The sequence below is a fragment of the Hippocampus comes genome, unplaced genomic scaffold, assembly GCF_001891065.2.
Source record: "Hippocampus comes isolate QL1 unplaced genomic scaffold, H_comes_QL1_v1.1 scaffold122, whole genome shotgun sequence".
NCBI classification, from domain to species: Eukaryota; Metazoa; Chordata; class Actinopteri; order Syngnathiformes; family Syngnathidae; genus Hippocampus; species Hippocampus comes.
This window is the reverse complement of record NW_017842059.1, coordinates 4,453,733-4,473,941: the sequence shown is the minus strand read 5'-3', so window position 1 is coordinate 4,473,941 and position 20,209 is coordinate 4,453,733. Positions and strand designations below refer to the sequence as shown.

General features: G+C 41.7%; 1 protein-coding gene across 14 annotated transcripts in view; it reads left to right on the top strand.

Moving 5' to 3' along the window:
* phldb1b (pleckstrin homology-like domain, family B, member 1b) overlaps window positions 1–20,209 on the top strand; it is a 114,122-nt gene that overhangs the window by 51,651 nt on the left and 42,262 nt on the right. For all 14 annotated transcript variants that reach the window (XM_019861223.1, XM_019861232.1, XM_019861231.1 and 11 more), the window contains 2 exons: window positions 9,005–9,130; window positions 18,627–20,092. In XM_019861223.1, the coding sequence (XP_019716782.1) occupies window positions 9,005–9,130; window positions 18,627–20,092 (1,592 nt within the window). The remainder of the gene's footprint in view (window positions 1–9,004; window positions 9,131–18,626; window positions 20,093–20,209) is intronic.

Here is a 20,209-nt window from a genome sequence, read left to right as displayed (position 1 = left end):
CACTAAACTCACCTGGGATGGATGCACAGAACGCGAGAGCGAGATAGAGACGCGAGGCACGATTGCGAGGCAAATTGGTCATTAGATTTGTAGGCTAATCGCTGTGAAAAATATAATGAAACAGTATTGGTTATTCTATAATTTACTGGTTGTAGCATGGTACCATTCGTCACAAGGTGTAGTAATGCTAATGTTAACTGTTGGTAGAACTAATGATGACGTGTGTTAAATTCTTTCGTCAAATTGATCGTAGATTACACATGCATCGTCTTGGGAAGAGGATGTCAAGCCACATCAACACTTACCTGTATTAATTATTACCAGTCAATTAATCTTTGCAGTGTGAGATTGGAAAAAATACTCTGATGATGCCTCATGAGTACACCAGTTTTTGATCCATTTATTTTTTGGAATAAACCTGGAGTACACAGCTGCTGATGTAATGTTCATTCTTAATGCATAGTTTTCAAACATTTACCCTTGAAACATTATACTTTTGATTTTCAGAATTCTTGATTATCAATATCAGTCAAAATAGAAAAATGGGTTCCCATGATGAACGTTTACGGAACCCAACATCAGTTATTGTGGTTTCCCATTGGGTAATCCGACGGAACCGAAAAACGGTTACCATGAATTTCTGAAATCCTCAGGCCTGCTCCTGAATTATTTAAATTTTTGCAGCATTTGTTTATAATTGTATGTATATGTTGTTTGTGTTATTATCATATGCAATTGAATAAGTAGACCATTTCGGAATTCGAAATTTGGGACTCTCTCAATGCATAATGGGACTCATACTTTTCTGATCAGTGAGTCCCTGGGACTCGCTGCAGGTAAACTGTAAAATGATCACTGAGAGATTACCGCTTTTTCTGCAGTCAGTGATTGACTTCTATGCAAAGTCATTTCTCAACTTGTGTTCCCTGCCATGTCATGCCTGTTGAGTGTTGATTTACTTCATATTAAGAAACTACTGCACTAAAACATTAATTCATAAATGTATATCATATGATTTTATTTCTTTTTCTCAGTATAAATAACATGTACCCTGACTGTTCTACTCTTTGAATAAAATCACTTCATTCAAGCGTTAGGGAGTGCTAAGGGTTATGATGGAGGGGTGTTGATAATCATGAGGACCTGCCAAGTGGTATGATAGCATTGTTTTATACATGTCCTTGGCTAGGCCTCAGTTTCAAAATCAGTCTTTGGTCCTTGGCCTTGGCCTCGGAAGCAAGTCCTTGGTCCTTGGCCTTGGCCTTGGAAGTCAATTCCTTGGCCTTGGCCTCGGCCTTGGGAGTCAAGTCCTTGGCCTTGGCCTTGGCCTTGGCCTCGGGTTGCCGGTCCTCGGACACATCCCTGCTGCCCAGACCATATATAAATACTGCCGCAAGGTAGACAGACTGCTGGTCGAATACCCATTCTGGTGAATTTGATTGGGGCACAGGAAGACAGATACTAAGCTCAGTGGATATATTTAAGTCGCTAATGGTTATCACCAGGTCATTCTGTACACCCGCTCAGTGTGTCTCTTGCCATATCATTGCTAGAGCAATGGCAATGCTCAGCTCAATCACGGATGGATGCGATTACACATTGTCTTCTTCCATACAGCCATGTATCCATCGAGACTGTTGCTCCACATTTAAAGGGAATGAGAGGAGCAGCTTCGTTTGGCGATGACTTAAGTTGGCTGTAAACATTCTCGCAGTGGCACAGCTTACCCACTCACAGTTCCAGCGGGCTACACTCATCCACAAAATTATCAGGGTGTCACACAGGGTGACACGCCTCCAGGGTGTCTTGGGTCTTCCCCGAGGGCTCTTCCCAGTGAACGTGCCTGGAACAGCTCACTAGAAAGGTGTTCAAGAGGCATCCTAACCAGATGCCTGACTCACTTCATTTGGCTCCTCTCAATGTTTAGGTGCAACGGCTCTGCTTTCCCACCCTCCCTCTAAGGGAGAGCCATGTCACCTGCAAGGCGAACCCCAATTCGACCGCTAGTATCTGTGATCTTGGTTTTTTTTTTGGTCATGACCCACAGCATGTGACTGTCGGTGAAGGTTGGAACATAGATCAACCGGTAAATGTCACAACCACAGATGCAGAGTGTGCATCACTGCAGTGAGCTCATCGCTGCACTAAATGGATGGAACACTGATTCAACCCACATCGCTCTTTTTCGACCCCTTTAACGAAATTCTGGTGAACTGATATACCAGGATAGCATTAGCAGGACTTGGACAATCGACATGAGGTGACTGTTGTTGAAGCTGATTAAAAAAAGGATCTCTTAGAAAAGGAGTGAGCTTGCCTCGGATGAAATGTTTTTGCAGCATGTGACAGGCAGCACGGTGCAGAGGGAATAACTTGTGACAACAGTCAGGGGCTGACTGCAAGCCACAGAGACATTTTACAAAGCCCTGTAGTCTGCAATGACTTGCATGGTTTACGATTTCAGTATCCTTATATAATATCGCATACACATATAACACTATGATGACCCTCCTGACTTGCCGTGAGCTCATTGTACTAGAATGTGAAACCCTCCGTTGCTAACCACCTCTGCTTCCTCACATTTAATCTTTCAAGCAAATATTCTAGAGGCTGAGCTGACGTGCTGGAAAGATTGGTCCAGTGGTTGGAACACAGAGATGTTATTTGAGAGACGATGGAAAGTTTGGTCCACAGACGCAGTCCAAATTGATCCAGCTGCTTCTTTTAGTGCCACATGAAGATCTTGGCATAAAGTGACCCAAACGCTCATACGCCTTTGTGGCCTGCAAAAATTCTTGCTCTGGGTAGTCATGTAAGCTTTGACATTCCATCAATAGTTGAGGAAACAATTGTTTATGTATGTATGTATGTATGTATGTATGTATGTATGTATGTATGTATGTATGTATGTATGTATGTATGTATGTATGTATGTATGTATTTATTTTTAGCAGTGTTAAACCCATTCTATTCTGAAATTGGTAATTTATATATCTTCTTCAGAATGGCACTATTTCAGCGGCATGGTGTTTCACTGGTTAGTACGTCTGCTTCACAGTGCAGAGGTTTGATTCTGGCTCCGGCCTCCCTGTGTTTGCATGTTCTCCCCATGTCTGCGTGGGTTTTCTACGGGTACTCTAATTTCCTCCCAAATTCCCAAAACATGCATGGGAGGTTAATGAAACCCTCTAAATTGTCTCTAGGTGTGATTGTGAGCGCGGATGATTGTTAGTCTATGTGTGCCCTGCGATTGCCTGGCAACCAGTTCAGCGTGTACCCTGCCTACTGCCCCAAAGCCGAAGGCATCATATTGATCTGTATTTTAAGTTCTGTGTGTTATTATGAATAGTCATACAGCAAAATGTTCCATATACTGATTGTTTGGTGGCTGCATCAGAATGTGTGATTGTATAATTTGACAGTCAAATGACCGAATTTGTGTGATCTGTGTGCATATGGTAAACCACATTGTGCGTAGTAATACAACAGACTCCACAAAGATAACAGCCGCGTCCTAAACATTCTACACAAATTACAATATATTTTTGCAACAAGACAATAGACAATAGACTGTTCGATTAATCTTGCATGCATGTTTTAGAATGCGGGTGGAAACCGGAGTACATGGGAAAAATTGCATCTGAAATGAGTCATACACGACAGTGTCCCCCTCAAAGGCAAAAAGAGCATATATTTAATTTGCTGACTAGTGTGTTCTATATATGGGTAATGGGTATTCACCTTGACTCAATCAGCCCTTGTGTATTCTTTAATACACTTAGATGTTCCTGCAGTTTTATTTGAGTGGGGTTTTAGTGTCCTTGTGGGAGGATCGACCTTTGTGGCAACAATTTTGCTCTATATGTGTCCTTAGTCCTGGAGATCTGTCAAGTGGAAAACTTAGTCGATGGAAAGCTCTTCATAGAAATGATTTGGCTTCGGTTGATTGAAACAAACCGATGGAACATTGTGGTGGTGAAAGATCCTACTCAAACTTATTCAGCATGCACTCATTGCAATGAAGGCACGGGAGATTCGATGAATCATTTCTGGAGTGCTGAGGAAGACATTGCTCTCCACCACAATGGTCAGGCAATCCATTTAATTACTGGGTAGGATCTTATTGCATGCACAGTGCACGCTCATCTCCACTCATGCTCCTCCTTGTCCAATCCCAATAGTGCAAGTCCGACGTGATATTACATAGTGGAGTGTAATTATTAAAATGGCAACGTGTCAATTTTCCCGATGGAAAGTGCCAGGAGACAATTCGTTGGTTAAACAGATTTCATTTCCTACCGCATCTCGTTTTGCTGAGCTCGGCTTTTAAGAGAACTAATCCTGAGGCATTCTCAAACTGACTGACACCCTGCTCATTAAATCTGCTTGTGGATTTTGCTATTTACTTGGGTTTTTATGTCTTTATTTTGCAAAACTTATTCCAAATGACATACCAGACTCAAAAAAGTGTACAAAGAAAACATACTGTACAATGGTTATGTTAAGACAGAGGATTTTACTTTGAAATCTCATTTCCTCTTTGTCATTTTAAATGAGGTATGACCAATCATGGCTCAGCTTCAGAAAACAGGTAAGCCGTGATTGGTTGTTGCCTGAGCCCTGAACAACTGTGAGGTCATCTTCAGTCAACAGCAAGTGGCAAAATGGCCGCCCCCTAAGATGGACAAAAATAGGTGGATTCCACTGCTGAACTCAGATTCCACAAACACAATATTTAATCAGAATGCCGTGTTGAGGCTAATGGGGCTGCATAAAACACATTCTTGTAAAAAAAGTTTTGGGTTGAGTTCCCCTTTAAGAACAACTATTCAAAAGCAATTTTATGTCTCTGGGTGATAAGAGTTAATCCCCCTGGATGTCTTTCGCATAAATTCCTTTGACTCATAAAATAAAAAGAAGGAGTGTATTTTGAGGTGAGGTGAGGGTTAGGCTTCACAAGCTGCCCTGCCTCTGGCTGTTTGGTCTGGCAATGGCATGTCTGACTTTTTTCTGGACCGGAGATAAGGAGTGAACCACCCACAGTGTGTGGGTGGATTCTGGCACCCGACAGTTGAACAGACGGTATTTTCATCATCTTAACGGCTGCGATAACCTTCAGACAAATTCCTGGCTTATATCCCTGTTTTAGAAGTATTTTTATGTTTGCAAATGATTCAGTTGAAATTTTGAGAACTGTACTTGATTCATTCATTGTCTGTTTCCTGTTCATCTTTACATCGAGCGCCGCCATTGAATGGTCGCTGTCTTCAAAATGAACCACCGCAGTTTCACCATCAACATGTGTTTGAGTGCTCTATAATGAAGAACTCTCTATGATTTATGTCCCTCTCTTGAGTGTGCTACATAGCTCGCAACTCACTGGAATGTCAATCGTCTCATTACAGTCAGATCAGTTATGTGATGCTCCCATCACAGAGGGAGAATCAATCATGCTAAGTTGATAGATGTTTGTCTGCTTCCTAACAGCAGTACTGATGAGCGTTAATTAGTACCCAGAGACTGCCAATAATTCAGCTTGTTGTTAGTCGTAGGTGATGTATACTGAATGGCTAACGAAATACCCTGCTTACCACTTTGAGTGCAGGTACTTTAGTTGATGACACATTTTTCTTTGGGCAGATCTTTTTGAATCCACTTGCTTTTTCAAACCTTCATCATCCTTCAAAAGGGTATAAAGTGTGACATGTGTACGAGTCAAACAAGTCCAAGTGTGTAGTGTGTGAAGTGAGGAAAAAAAAATTGAAACCATGTTTAACCTTTTCAGGGACAGAGGTTACTACAGTGGACAGCTTATTGTGTTATCAGGTTACAGGATGCATGAAAGGGTTAGTATTGTAATTGCGCTGTACAGTCATGAGGAATTGTACTGCGTTAAACTGAGATCTGGGCCTAATATTTGTTTTCTTAAATTGTGAACATGTACATAATGAAGTTTCCCGCCGCCAACAACGTTTGTAAATGCTACTCCAAGGCCACCCAAATATGTTCAGCTTTCACATGGGACATTTTGCATGTACGGCACAATACATTGTGGATGCGTAAAATATAGAGCACTGAGTATTGTGGCTTTTTGACATTTTGCAGCAATTCCACCTCCATAGCATTTCTACTCACTGCTGGATCATGATGACTTTCTAAAACCTTTTTGGGACTCACTGTAACAATACCTTTCAGGTGGTTTTCGTAATTCACGAAATTCAAAGTAGATACTAAATGATATGGGTATTATAATCACATGTACCGTTGAATAAGGGCTTTAAAATGTTGTTCGGACTTCTTCATTTTCTGTAACAGAACAGTTCTAAAAATTATAATCCATCAAATGTAAAGCCAAAAAGAAGAGAAAAGAAATGACATTTCAAAAATGCCCAGTATAATGTGCTCAAGCGTGATGGAGAGTCTCTCTTTCCCCGTCTGTTGACACCTATGCTCCAATAGGAAGTCCTTTCACCTCATCATCATTGCAAGATAATGGACCTATATTGAGAAAGCAATAAACATGCTTATCTCTCGTGGAGATTGTAGACCATGATTGGAGTGAATTAGTTACGTGCGTCATGTCTTTGGAACATTTGAGATAGATTGTGTAGCCATGGGGATGAATAGGCATGAGCTGGCCCGTGTACTGCAGTTTTAGGCAGGCCTGATAAGGCTGACACATACACACTCTTTATTCGCACTACTGTTGTGAAGAAGTACTTGCTTTAAATCATCATATGTGTCTATAGTGGACATGGCATGCGCAATGGTTTTGACATCAATAGCAAATCTGCTGTTAAGCATCTTCCTCTTTTCAAAAAAGTTGAAAAAAAATTGATATATTTATATTTCCCCATTTGTCCAATATGTGCGGTTTTCTTTAGGGTTGCACTCACTTGAGGGAGGTATATTGTCTTTTGTAGCCAATTTTAGTTGCTGAAGGCATCCTAGTTTAGGATATGGTCAAGAGTCACTGTTGATGTCTGAAGTGGATGCTTCTTATCCTGTTTTTCATCACACCAAAACTTTCTTTGTTACTATCACTGTCATGTTTTTTTTTTTGTTTGTTTTTTTTGTTGTTTTTGTCTTTTGTTTTGTCACATGGTGTTTTTTGTTACGTTGTGTGGACCCGACTGATGTGGATCGTTTTCAGCGTTTTTTTTTTTGTTTTTTTTTGGGCCACGGCATTCATCAAAGGGGAAGAATCTGTGCTTGGTGGATGCGCCTTCTCGGCAGCAACCAGCACTGATTTTGATTGGGAGGAATGTCGGCGCCATTTGACTGTCGGTGCTGGACAGCCCCTGGGCTTGTGTTTTTTGCGCCTGGAGTGGGCAGCATTTTTCACAGCCCCGTTTTGTTCACCGGAGATGACAGCGCTGCTGGACAGTCTGCGTTGGTGCGGCTGGATGGATCGTTTGTGGGGCTGAGGATGAGGAGAGAGGAGTGTCGGTGTGGAGCGCGGATGCGTATTTGGAACTGAGAGTTGCCGCTTGGAATTGAAGTGGATCTACATGGGACAGGAGAAGTGAACCAATCTCTTTTTTTCATAAATGGATGCTACAGCTTCTTGTTTACTTTCAAACTTAGCTTGTAGCCGACGTATGCACATATTGAGCATGACGTCTCTGATCCACTGGTGAAAGGACACTTGGATTCTGTCCTCTTTCATTTAGAAGTGCTTCAAAAAAAAGCACATGAGGGAAAAGCGGTTAAGATTGCACGACTGTCCGTGTTTTTTATGTTATGTGCTGTGTTTATTATTTTACTTTATGTTAACTGTTTTGTAAAGCGCTTTGTTACAGCTGCAGCTGTTGTGAAAGCGCGATATAAATCAGGATGTACTGTATTGTATTGTATTGTAAAATAGAGGCACCATAACGAAACAATATTTGTCACTAATATAAGTAGGTTTTGTTTCTATTGTACATTTCCACTTTTGAATGCCATAGTTGTGCCCTGCGACTGACTGGCGATCAGTGCAGAGTGAAGTCGGCCTTCTGCCCGAAGTCAGCTGGGATTGCCTCAAGCACCCCCGCGTGACTGACTACAGGATGAGCAGTGTTGAAAATGAATACATTAATGAATGACTTACATAGTGCTAATGCAATATACAAACATGATGATGTATGTTGTTTGAAGGTTATTGCTTGGGTAGGAAAGTTAACTTTCTATTTAAACATTACACTAGGAATTTTACCTGTGACCTTCCACTACAAGGATAACCACTCTACCACATGAGCAAAGTTTTTTTTAATGTTATTTTAATGAGACTAATAGATGACTTTATAGATTAAAATGCTAATTTCCACAAGGCTAACCCTTGCCCCTTGATGTGCATTCATTGTGTGAGCAATAAAAATACAGTGTGTGTGTGTGTGTGTGTGTGTGTGTGTGTGTGTGTGTTGGTGTGTGTGTGTGTGTGTGTGTGGGGCGGGGGGGGGGGTTACTGACAGCCATAATGTTAATAGTAGGGCAGTTATAGATACTGCTTTTACCTCCTAACCCCAAATTAGCTAAAGGATACTTACATTTACTGAAGCTAAAGTACTTCTGAAATTACATCTTATCTTTGTAATTGGGTTCATTTGCTGTAGGCGAGGTTTGTTGTGGTGAGGCGCATCCGATATCTTCAGCTTTGAAAACCAGCGGGATCTCATTAGGGAGAGGGAGTAGCCAGAGGATGTTTCTGATCTTTTCTTTTTTTTTTACATTTATATATGAATTTAAAATTGTATGTATTTGCTTTTCACAAGAGTTTTGGAAATAATACCCGTGATGCAGTCGTTTGATGATCTCATGTCTTCTGTCCTTGCTTTGATTAAAACAGCTTCTCCCTGATCAAATCAAAGTGTATTTTGTCCTCACTTTTACAGAGTGCTCAGTGAATTTCTTGTCTTTTTATGTGTGTTGTGTGTATAACAAACTCTACATGTTCAGCCTAACCTGCTTTGATTTCTAAAAGTCCCAGTTAAATGAATTCTAATGTGATGTGCTCTTTTTTTAGGCTGTATGCTGTGTTTTGGTCAGTCAGCCTTTTTTCGCTTCAACCACCCTGAAGAAGCCTTGAGGATGAAGAGCATGATGCCCCCAGGAGGCACCGTCTCCACAGGGGACTACAGACCATGTGCAGGTATCATTTGCCACTCACAAATTGCTCTCCGCGACCATGACTGAATGGACGTTTTGACGATTAACTGGCAGTATGTGTAGGCGTACAGCATTGAGCAAGGAAGAACTCATTAAACTTGGGTAAGGATGTGGACAGTTTTCCTCCATAATAGGGGTGTTCGCACGGCAACTTTTATTGCGGTGTAGCACCGAGGCTGCCCCCGTAGAGCGTTCACACGTACAAAGTTAGACCGGTGTAGCCCCTGAAAACAGCTTAAACCGGAGCAAATTTAACCCTACTCAGGAGGTGGTTTAAAAATGTACTCCGGAATAAATGCTAGTTTGTGAGGCAGCACCGATATAAAATGGAACATTTGAACACTACAGGGGTAGACTCGCCACGCATGAGAAGAGTAGATTACATATAGGTATTGAATGCGTTGCTTTCCTTCTCTGTTGTACTTCCGTTATCTTTCCTTTCTCTCTTCTCTCATCCTTTTACGGCGTCTGATAGACCACAGCGTTGATTTGTCCGGAGAAGTATAAACCATGGTTTTTCGATATGTCACAAACAAGGCGGGGAAAAGGGAGTACACGTTACGAATGTGCATGTTTTATTTCCGTTTTATTATCGTATTGCACGGCCGCAGAAACTGCTGTGTGAACGCAAGTGAACACGCTTCTCTTTAGTAAGCAGCTTTTTATGTGTGAACGCTCCACAAAATTTACACCGGTGTAAGATATATTGCAACAAAATACATCGGTGCATCACCGATGCAAATGTGTGCCATGTGAACACCCCTATTATTACGTCGCAGCACAGTACCGTCATGTTTATCAGGTATATCTCAGTTCAGTTCCTGCTATGTTGTCAATATGTATACACTGTCCAGGGTGTACAAGAGTGATGAGCTATATCGAAAATGGATAGGACTACAACTTAACATCATGTCTTCCTTCCATTTTTGCAGTGGACTATAAACACATTGGTCCTCTGTTCCATCAATAACAGGGCCTCAAAGAGTCTTTCACTCCTGAACATTCACGCAATTTAGCTTTGGTTTGTGTAGTTGAATATTGTTTTTTTTCTCACCTAGGTAAACTGAATAGCCTCTTTTTGAATATAAGCCAGTTTGTTGCAAAGACCAACAGTGGAGGAGGATGGTCATTAAAAAGTTTACAGGTGACTGTTTTTCTAGCAGTAAACCTCCACCCTGTTTGCTTTTTAATAGACTGGCTGTTGGTTACACAGCAGCACGAGCTAGGTCTGCTGCTCAGGCTAACAATAATGGGGTTGTTTTTTTGTCTCTCATTTTAGTTTCCCACTTTGTATTGAGCCTTTGTAATTGGAACTTCACAAAGAGCGCCTGTAGAGAACGCCTATAAAATTTAAACGTAGTCCCTTTCATTATTGTGGTGAAACATTTCAAAATGCTTTCAGTAGTGGCTGCCTGCAGTTTTGTTGCTGCTTGTTAATGTTGTCCTTTTAAATGCAGTAGCTGTCAAACTCTGACGCTAGAAAGGCGCTCAGGAGCGCCTGATGCCAGAGGTTACACTAGGCCTCTTTTATGTGCATCTCATTCCTCTGCGTCTCCAGGCAAACTTTTCAGCTACTTGTGCGTTTGCATTTACAGCGCTCCAGCTGGAAACCACGTCACTTGAACCTTATCTTTTCTCAGCTACCTCAGCTATCAGGGCCTCGTCTCAGCCTCTTGTTATTTCCCCTCATTTGACAGTGGCTGCCACTGTGGAGTAAGTAGAGCACCCAAGCAGGCTGCTTGGTGTGGACTTCCTGATCCGGTAATGAAAGCCTTCCGTTGTTTAGACAGGCACCATTTTCCTTAATTATACATTCCTAGGTTGCAGTGAGATGAAGACATAGCGTACCACTCCCATGATAATCCTAGCATATCTTCTGTCTGTTTATAAATAAATGACAGAAATTACACCATCTGTTTATGAACACGTGGGCCACAACTATTAGAGTAGGGCAAGCCCAGAAAACTATATTATCTTGACTATTATCAGACGGTAGACTTGGGGAATGAATACATGGGTAGTGTAATGGTAATGGGTGCTGGTGGTACATTTGGATGACTTTTGTTTGGAGGATCCGGATTAATTCCTGAACTATTGTGATTAATTTGAACTGCCCCTTTTTAAATCAAAGAATTACTTGAGTACAATAAATATGAATGAAAATGTGTCACGTTACCTAGATGTTTAGCAGTACCTATAGGTTGTGTTAAAAAAAGGTGTACTTTCATTCCAAGATGGTATGTAATGTGTAATGTTACAAATTTCTAAAAGCTCAAAGCGAGGAACAAGGAAATGGCTGTAAATAATACAATACAATATGTGGTGTTCGATCATGTGTATATGGATGAGTGTGGGCTTTGTTTCATGTGGAACAAGAATGCTTCAAGTAACATTTCAGAATAGTTACCATTGAACCAATTCTCAACTATGGTTTCTCTATCCGAACAATGGATGGCACCCACTTAAGACGTACATGACTTGAAGAAAAAGAAGAAATTTGATGTGATGTCCAGACAGTGACCCCCTCCAATTGTGCGGCAATCAACTGATGATGCTAATGCAAGCTGCTTGTGCCGACCTTCTCATTGAAGCGAAAGGCAATGCGTGTGCATTGAAAATAAGCCCTAGTTTTCTCAATTCTGCCAAAATTGTCATTTTATTTCAATGCCCAAATTTCCATCCATCCATCCATTTTCCGATCCACTTATCCTCACAAGGGTCGCGGGGTGTGCTGGAGCCTATCCCAGCCATCTTCTGGCAGTAGGCGGGGGACACTCTGAACCGGTTGCCAGCCAACGCAGGGCACACAGAGACAAACAACCATCCACGCTCACACTCACACCTAGGGACAATTTAGAATGTTCAATCAGCCTGCTATGCATTTTTTTGGGAGGAAACCGGAGTACCCGAAGAAAACCCACGCAGACATGGGGAGAACATGCAAATACAGGGAGGCCGGAGCTGGAATTGAACCCGGTACCACTGCACTGTGAGGTCGATGCGCTAACCACTGGCCCACCGGGCTGCCCAAAACTTGCGCTATCAATATAGAACATACATCCTTGATCCTTAGGGTTTTTTGTGAAGTTATTAGGGCGTTAATTCTTGTCATATATGTTTTTAGGCTAACATCAGTTTAACGTGTCTCTTGTTTAATGCGCACATTTGTGTCACACTTTTTAGTTTTATTTTTTTTAACAAACCGTGACATTAGGTTACTTTGTGTAAAATATTGACAACCAGCTAAATTGCTCAATGCTATTTGTTCAGATTTGAGGATTGCCGGTGAAAGTTAAGTGTCTACAGATGTAACAGCATATTGCATTACTTACAGTCATGTTATTTATAAGGTGTAAAGTCATGATGTTAATTTCTCTGTATTAGAATATGACATCATTGTAAATTGTTTGCATTTGCTGCAAAAATGGTTAGCGTACACAATGAATAACAACAATTGGCTAGTTTGGGTGATTGATCCACGATTAAACGCTTTGATCGGCAATCATGCACTTTTCCATGAAAATTGGCACGTGGCCGATGGATCGGAGCACACTTGGTTTGGACTTGCACTGTCCATATCATGAAACCAAGACATTTTCCAAGCTGTCGACTAACTTCAACAACGTGACTTGAAAGTGTCTGACTTTTTCCAAACAGTTCCCCTCAAATCAATTTCTCAGATGGGTTGGTGCAAGAAACTATTTTGTGAAATGCAGTAAAGAAGTAGCCAGTGTCTGTTCAGGATTGCGATCAGGCTTTCTTTGTTGTTCCAGACAAGACTCTCCTATAGCCTGAAGGAAAGTATTTTGTCACTGGAAAATTGTTCTTTGAAAATACAACTTTCCTGTGTATGCAGACGTTTTCACATATTTTTGGGCTGAGTGTTTCATAAACTGGGAAAACAGGAAACTGGCTGTGGTCTTCACTTTTGTTAAAAAGAAACAACAATTACAATTCAGCAGACATAGTCATGGTCATTCCAGGCCTCCTTTGGTTAAAAAAAAAAAAAAAAGAGTGTTCCTTTTGCACTATGTGCATTTGTAAGGGCATTTTTTTTTCCTCTTCAGTGAGAGAATCTAATCCAATTGTTAGATTGCACGCCATAACAGTATGATAAATGATGCGCTACTCAGTGAACTGCATGTGAATTTCTTCCAGTACATAAGATTAAACGTCACCCCATTAGTTTGCTGCACTAATACACTCAGTAGCTCTGTAATTATAGAAACACTTAACTTGTTTTGATTGGCAAAGCTCTGCCAAGTCACCTTTCTTCAGCCCATGAGCTGCAGGAGCTTTGCCATTCTTAATTGACATTTCCTGTTCCCCAGTGTCAGGCCAGCAGGTGGCTTTATGGCTATGTACTTATGATCTAGGCTGGGGTTACCATATCTTTTTACAAAATCTATTTTTAACCTCCACTTCCATACTGCTGTCTGCCATCTAGCCTGCCCACTTACTTTGTTTATCATTTTTAGTTTCCTCACTTTTTAATAAACCACTCTTTGATAAATCACTCTTTCGAATTTTTTTGTTTTGATTTTGTTTTATTGCATGGCTGGATTTCATGGTGTGATCGCACATCTGTCTTGACAGCCAAGAGACCCGGGTTCAAATGTCTGTATGTTTTCTCCGTGCTTGTTCGGGTTTTCTCTGAGTACTTCTGTTTACTCCCACATCCCGATTTACATGCCTCCTGCATCTTCAATGAAGTCAGCAGGCATAAACTCCAATAACCTATGACCCTAATGAGGACAAGCGGTATTGAAAATGGGTGGCTGGATGATGTCGCTGCCGCAACTCTTGCTGGTTTCAAAGCGAAGTTCTTTGAGACAGTTGTGGTTTGATTTTTAGCATGCCACATTGTTTGTCCGCTGCAAATGGATTTTTCAGAAGAGAATAAACATAACTGCCTGTCAATAAAATTGAAATGGATATAAATATTTTTCTCATAAAAAAAAAAAAAAATCCATCCTTGTATCCCCATTTAATTTTATATTCCACCATATTGGATCAGTAAGGTCTTGGCCCTCCTACTTTGCAGCTCAGGCACATGCCATAGCACACAGTGCAATTCTTGTCAGCTTCCTTTTCCTAATGTGGTTGATTTTGTGTAACTGACTCAAAAAGAAATGTAAAACTATAAGTATAATACTGTAACCTTTATTCAGTTGTCATCTTTCTATAATTCACACCCCAAGAAGATGTCTAATATGGACAAAAATAGCACTGTATTGTCCAGTAGTTCTTGACTTACAACAGTAATGACATTTTGACATGTTTTGAAGTTCCAAACAGCACACAATGAAAAAGTAAGAATACATAAATTACGTGGCACAAGAAAGCATGCTGAGTTACTACCACATTTACTGTTGGCCTACATGAAAAACACATACAGAAGTGTATTTAATATTTTTTTTAATTATGACTTTCATACTACATGACCATATGTCCAGTGACTACGGTTCTGACTTAAGTACAATTTCGGGTTAAAACAGAACTGTTGTAAACCAAGGACCCTCTGTTCCTGTAAATGGGCGGGGATATATGTTTCTTTTCATTATATTTAAGGACAAATAGAAATATGATTGTGGTTAAACTGAAGACTATTTCAGTGGCCTTAAATCCAGGAACGGAGGAATGACAAAGATCGGATCAATAACTGTCAAACACAATACTGTACAATAAAACAGACTGCATAACGTGTACTGTAAAACACACGTCTTCATAGGCGGAAACGATGAATGTGAACCTTCAACATAAAAGAACGACGTGAGCGCATTGATATTGCAATTCCGTGAAATTTTGATCGTGCGTAACACCACAGCCATTACATAGTTTTTACGTTACCTGCTGAGACGGTGGAAAATTCCACAGTCTATTTTCTTCGTGGAGACGAGATTCAATGAAGTTTATGGGCGCGTGTTTAGAGCGGAAAATGACTTCACTCTGGTAACTTGATAAACAGTGGCGCCACAACCACCGTCGGTGCCTCGCAGCACCCTCGATCCTTAAAAGAAAAAAAACGGCACAGTACATTGTAGCGGTCCTCGGTGTGCGTCTCCTCCGGGCTGAGTCACAGCTGGTCTGCCACTGGTGCCCGGAGGATGAACCCCACAGTTTGTCATAGAGCAAGTGGACGGCGCAAAAGACTGACCGGGTTTAATTCAGTCACGTGAGTAGCATTCTCCCGAAAAAAGACACCACTTCAGCCGCTTTTGTATTTGCGTTTTTTTCCTACCGCAAAACTGATGGCGAAATTTGGGGATCTTCACGTTCACATTCAGTAAACCTAGCAATCATAGTGTGAGTAGAGTGCGGGCATATCGGTAAGTGAGCGACGGTGAGATTTCCTAATGAAGTTCGGAATGCTGCCCTTCAGCTCCCAAAACCATGACATCACTTGACGGGCTTTCCCCTGGCTCAGGGCTGCTTTTATTTTGTCCCCCTCCCGACCCTCTATTTTTCTGCTTCTGCACCCCTTGCTGTGTGCTAACGACGACGTGACACTACGTCCATGCAGGAGTCAGTGTATAAATGTGTTATTGTAACACCTTGCAAGCATAATCACATATAAACACTGTAATACAACCTTCTCCTATTCAATTGCGATGCTTGTCATTGAGCGTCAGTGTAAAGCTGAGCAACAACAGTAGCATACAGGAAGCTACTCCCATCCCTGCGGTGCCAGAGCAAGCTAATGCATTATTTGGGGTGCTTCTATATTCATGGAACAGTATTTCTGAGATAGTGTATACCGAATACAATCGTGGACAGAAATGCATAATGTTTTCTGAAGGAACCAGGAATTTCAAATAACCTTAGAAAGTTGTAGAATCAGCATTGCTGAGGCAAATCCAAAGCTTCAAACTTACAGTCAGGCCCTCACCAACGTGTCACCCAAGGCAAGATTCTATATGGCGCCCCCACCCTTCATTGACGATTTACATACTATTACAATCCATCCATCCTTCCAACCATTTTTTTAATCTGCTTATCCTCACAAGGGTTGCGGGCGTGCTGGAGCCTATCCCAGCTGTCTTCGGGCAGTAGGCGGGGTACACCCTGAACTGGCTGCCAGCCAATCGCGGGGCACACATAGACGAACAACATCCACGCTTACGCTCCCACTCACACTCACACCTCCGGACAATTTAAAGCTTTCCATTAGCTTGCCACGCATGTTTTTGGGAATGTGGGAGGAAACCAGAGTACCTGGAGAAAACCCCCACAGGTACGGGTGAACATGCAACCTCCACACAGGAAGCCCGGAGGCAGAATCGAACCCTGCACCTCTGCACTGTGCTAATCAGTTGACCACCATCATGTCACATGGTTTCAAATATAACACATAAAACTTTCTTAATTCCATGGCAGTTTTGAAGGTAGATTTCATGTGTCTTTTCCATACTTGACCAATAAATATGATTCTGATTCTGTCAAACAAAGTATGCAAGTGACTTGCTGTTGCACATATCTTTCTCCCATTTTCCCTTCTCTATTTTTCTTCCTTGTGCTCTGGATAGTTTTGGTCAATTTGACATGTTTACCCAGTCTTCTGGGGTCATTTCAATAAATTTGCTGCCCTCCCAGCACAGAGAGCGATCAGTATACCATTAAGGCAAAAGAGGGAGTATTTAGTACACTGAAGAAAATAATCTGTTGTATTTCACGGATAAAATTACATTTTATTAGCGGAGCATGATTTTCATGCGTGCGGCCAATGTTCATAATTTTTAAAAATGTAAATCCAACAGAGGCTTTGTGTCAGTCCATTATCATTTGTAGTAATATTAATTGGGCATTATTTTAAATTTTAATTTATGTTAGCTATTTTGTATTAAGGTTTAGTTGTCAAGTTATTGTACATATGCACAGCTTTCCCACTTGAAAAAAAAACATTAACAGAAGTTTTAATCTAGATTTCACTCAAGGATCAAGCAACAGTTTTTTTTCCTTTCTTTTTTTTACTTTAACATTTAGGAGTTTGACGGTCCATCAAGATGTTTCATTCTTACATTCGTCAACGCGGTGCATTAAAGGGCATTTGAATTTGATTAAGGACTTTTAGAAAAATCTGTAAAAATAACAAGACAACATGTGTGATTGTAAATATGTGTAAATTGTAACAGAAACATCCATCCATGCATGAGCTGAACCGCTTCATCCTCACGAGGATTGTTGGAGCCTACCCCAGCTTGTTCTAACTTTTCCGTTTCACGTCAGTTGATGTATTTTGTTGTTAATGTTCTTATTGCCCATTAGTATGCAGTATTTTGAGAAAAAATATGATTATTTTAAATTTTGTTTATCAACCATGCAATCCTTTTATTTTTATATTATTAGAGGGGAGATCAACTCAAAGTGTATTAATTTTCACAGTTATATGTTCTATGCAGCCCCACTAGTCGAAACACAGTATTGTGATTAATACCACTCTAATGAAGATAAGCTATCTCGAAAATGGATGGATATATTCCTATTGCATTTTTATTACTACTTGAAATGTTGGTCTTGCTTAGGTTCTGATGGTGCAGTGGTTCACTCACCTGACTTCTGCATGCAGCTTGTGTGTTGTCTGTCTCACCATGCTGCATGTGTTCTTATTTAACTCATTAAATCCCAGCCATCTTCACTGGAGCAACCCCCTCAATCCCAGCGTTTTACTGGATTTTGACTGATCTTGCAAGGCCCACAGAATATTTGATTCTAATGCTATATAAACATGGAGCCTACCAAAATAAAGTTTGGACTCTCTTCTTTCAGCAGGAAAAAAAAGTTCTATCTTTTTCAATTCTTCAGCAATCGGCATTTCAAAATGGCTGAGTTTCATGAAAATGGCGATTCCTAGACAAAAAACGGAGAAAAAGAGCTTTTTGTAAAAGCATGCATTTCAAGCACGTGAGGCACCACTGCCACCTACTGGTCGATTTTTTACATGATTTACAATGCAAACGGCTTATTCTCATTCACAGATTGCATCAGACCCTCCTCTCTATGACGCAAAAAAAAGACTTAAGAGTACAAGTACGTCCTTGGTAGGCGGGGCCTAACTTTAAAAAGACGTACAAGTATGAAACCGGAGTACCCAGAGAAAACCCACAAAGGCATGGGAAAAACATGTAAACTCCACACATCCGGTATAATGAATACATTCAAATCTCATTTTCAACCGACTGAAGTGGCTAGTAAGAATGACGAACTTACCCACCACTGAAGAAATCATCTGCATTTGGCAGGCTGACGGGTGTTTAGTCAAGCCGTGTACATGAAACAGTCTTCTATGAGTCTGATAACCGATATCAGGTTCAACAGAATTTGTTGAATCTCATCAGGATTACGCAATAGCTGTTACGGCGTTGCATACTGAAAGTGTAATTTGTGAAAATAGAAATGTTATAATGATGTCAATGATAAAGACGTCGTCTTATTTAGATGGTGAAGCTTAATGGCATCTTTTTCCATTTTACCTGTTTTAGGCACGGAGAACCTGGTCAATGGGAATCATCAGGCCAGTCCAACGCAGTCCTCCCAAGAAACTAGTGAGAGAGTCCAATCTGAGCACAGTGCAATTGTAAGCTCTATTGAGAAGGACCTCCAGGACATCATGGACTCCTTAGTCATGGATGACCTGGAACCTTGCTCCTCTGAAGACAAAAAGCCTCCTGGGGACCAACCAGTTACTCATTCACCCCTGTTACCCATGGTCAATGGTGGGGGCAGGTATTTGCTGTCCCCTCCTACGAGTCCTGGGGCCATGTCCATGGGATCCAGCTATGACAATACATCTCCACCCTTTTCTCCTCTCTCATCCCCTTCAGCAGCCAGCAGCGGTAGCTTTACTAGTCCATCTCCTGGTGGAGCACCCCAGGACCACATTTCTTCTCTACCACCAGTGCCTGCACGCTCCTCTAGCTACAACTTCACCAGCCATTCACAACTTGTATCCCAGCCACGGGCCAACCTACCTAATTTTAATGGTGGTGGCGTAGGTCAGAAGGTACAAGAAAGCCCCAGACTGCAAAGGAAGGCCTTAGGGGAGGCTCCACTAAGCCCTAAACCTAATTGCCGAGGAGTATGCCAAGATGCGTCAGAGATTCCCAGACAGACCCCACTTTTGTCTTCGAATGAATCTCTCAGTAGCAGAACTATTGTGCCAAGTAGCCCTGGTTTCAGTCCCAAATTCCCAACGTGTCCCTCCATGTCCGCTAGTATGAGGACCAAGACAGCCACAGTGCTTCATGAAAGGCCTGCTAGCCCTTTTAAAGAGCAGACGACCTTAGCCGATCGCTCCATCAACTCAAGCCCACCCAGGCATCTTTCCCAACCTACTAAGGCCTATCAGCCGCCCCTCGATCCTGTTGTCCATATCATTCAAGGCTCACCGTGGCAGCAGCCTCCAGAAAGCCCTCGCATGCTTAGGCGAAACATAGAACTGAATGGTGAACGAGGTAATATCAGAGAACTTCCACCTCTAAGTCCTTCCATTGCTCGAAGAGGCATCCCAGTACTCCCGGGTGCACTTCCAGGAACAGTACCAAGTACAACCTTAAAGACACCTGATAGCACCACAGGTTTGGGTACGCTAGTATCAGGGAGTCCCAGGCTTCATCGTAAGACTGGAACTACAACTGCGGATTCCACTGGCAGTTGGGGAATGCGAGCCCGTAGTCCTTCACCCACATCTGTGATGATGGAGAGTGGCATAGGAATTCGAAAGGCCAGCTTTGGCAATTCGCTTTCATCTGCATACAGTCTTGGGTCGCTGCCTGGCTCATCGCCCGTTTCCAGTCCTAGAAACAACAGAAAGATATCAACAGGGCGACCAGGGATGAGGGAGAGGAAGAACAGCATCTCAGAAATCAGTGACAATGAGGATGAGCTGTTGGAATACCATCGACGACAGAGGGAGGAGCGACTTCGAGAGCAGGAAATGGAGAGACTGGTGAGTGCTGATAAGTTCTGGGAGAACCCTGCACCTGGTTCTTTGGTCTTGAATGTTCGCTATGCTAATAGTATCTACCAGAGGACTGCATATTCTCACTTGAACTATTTAGTGTGT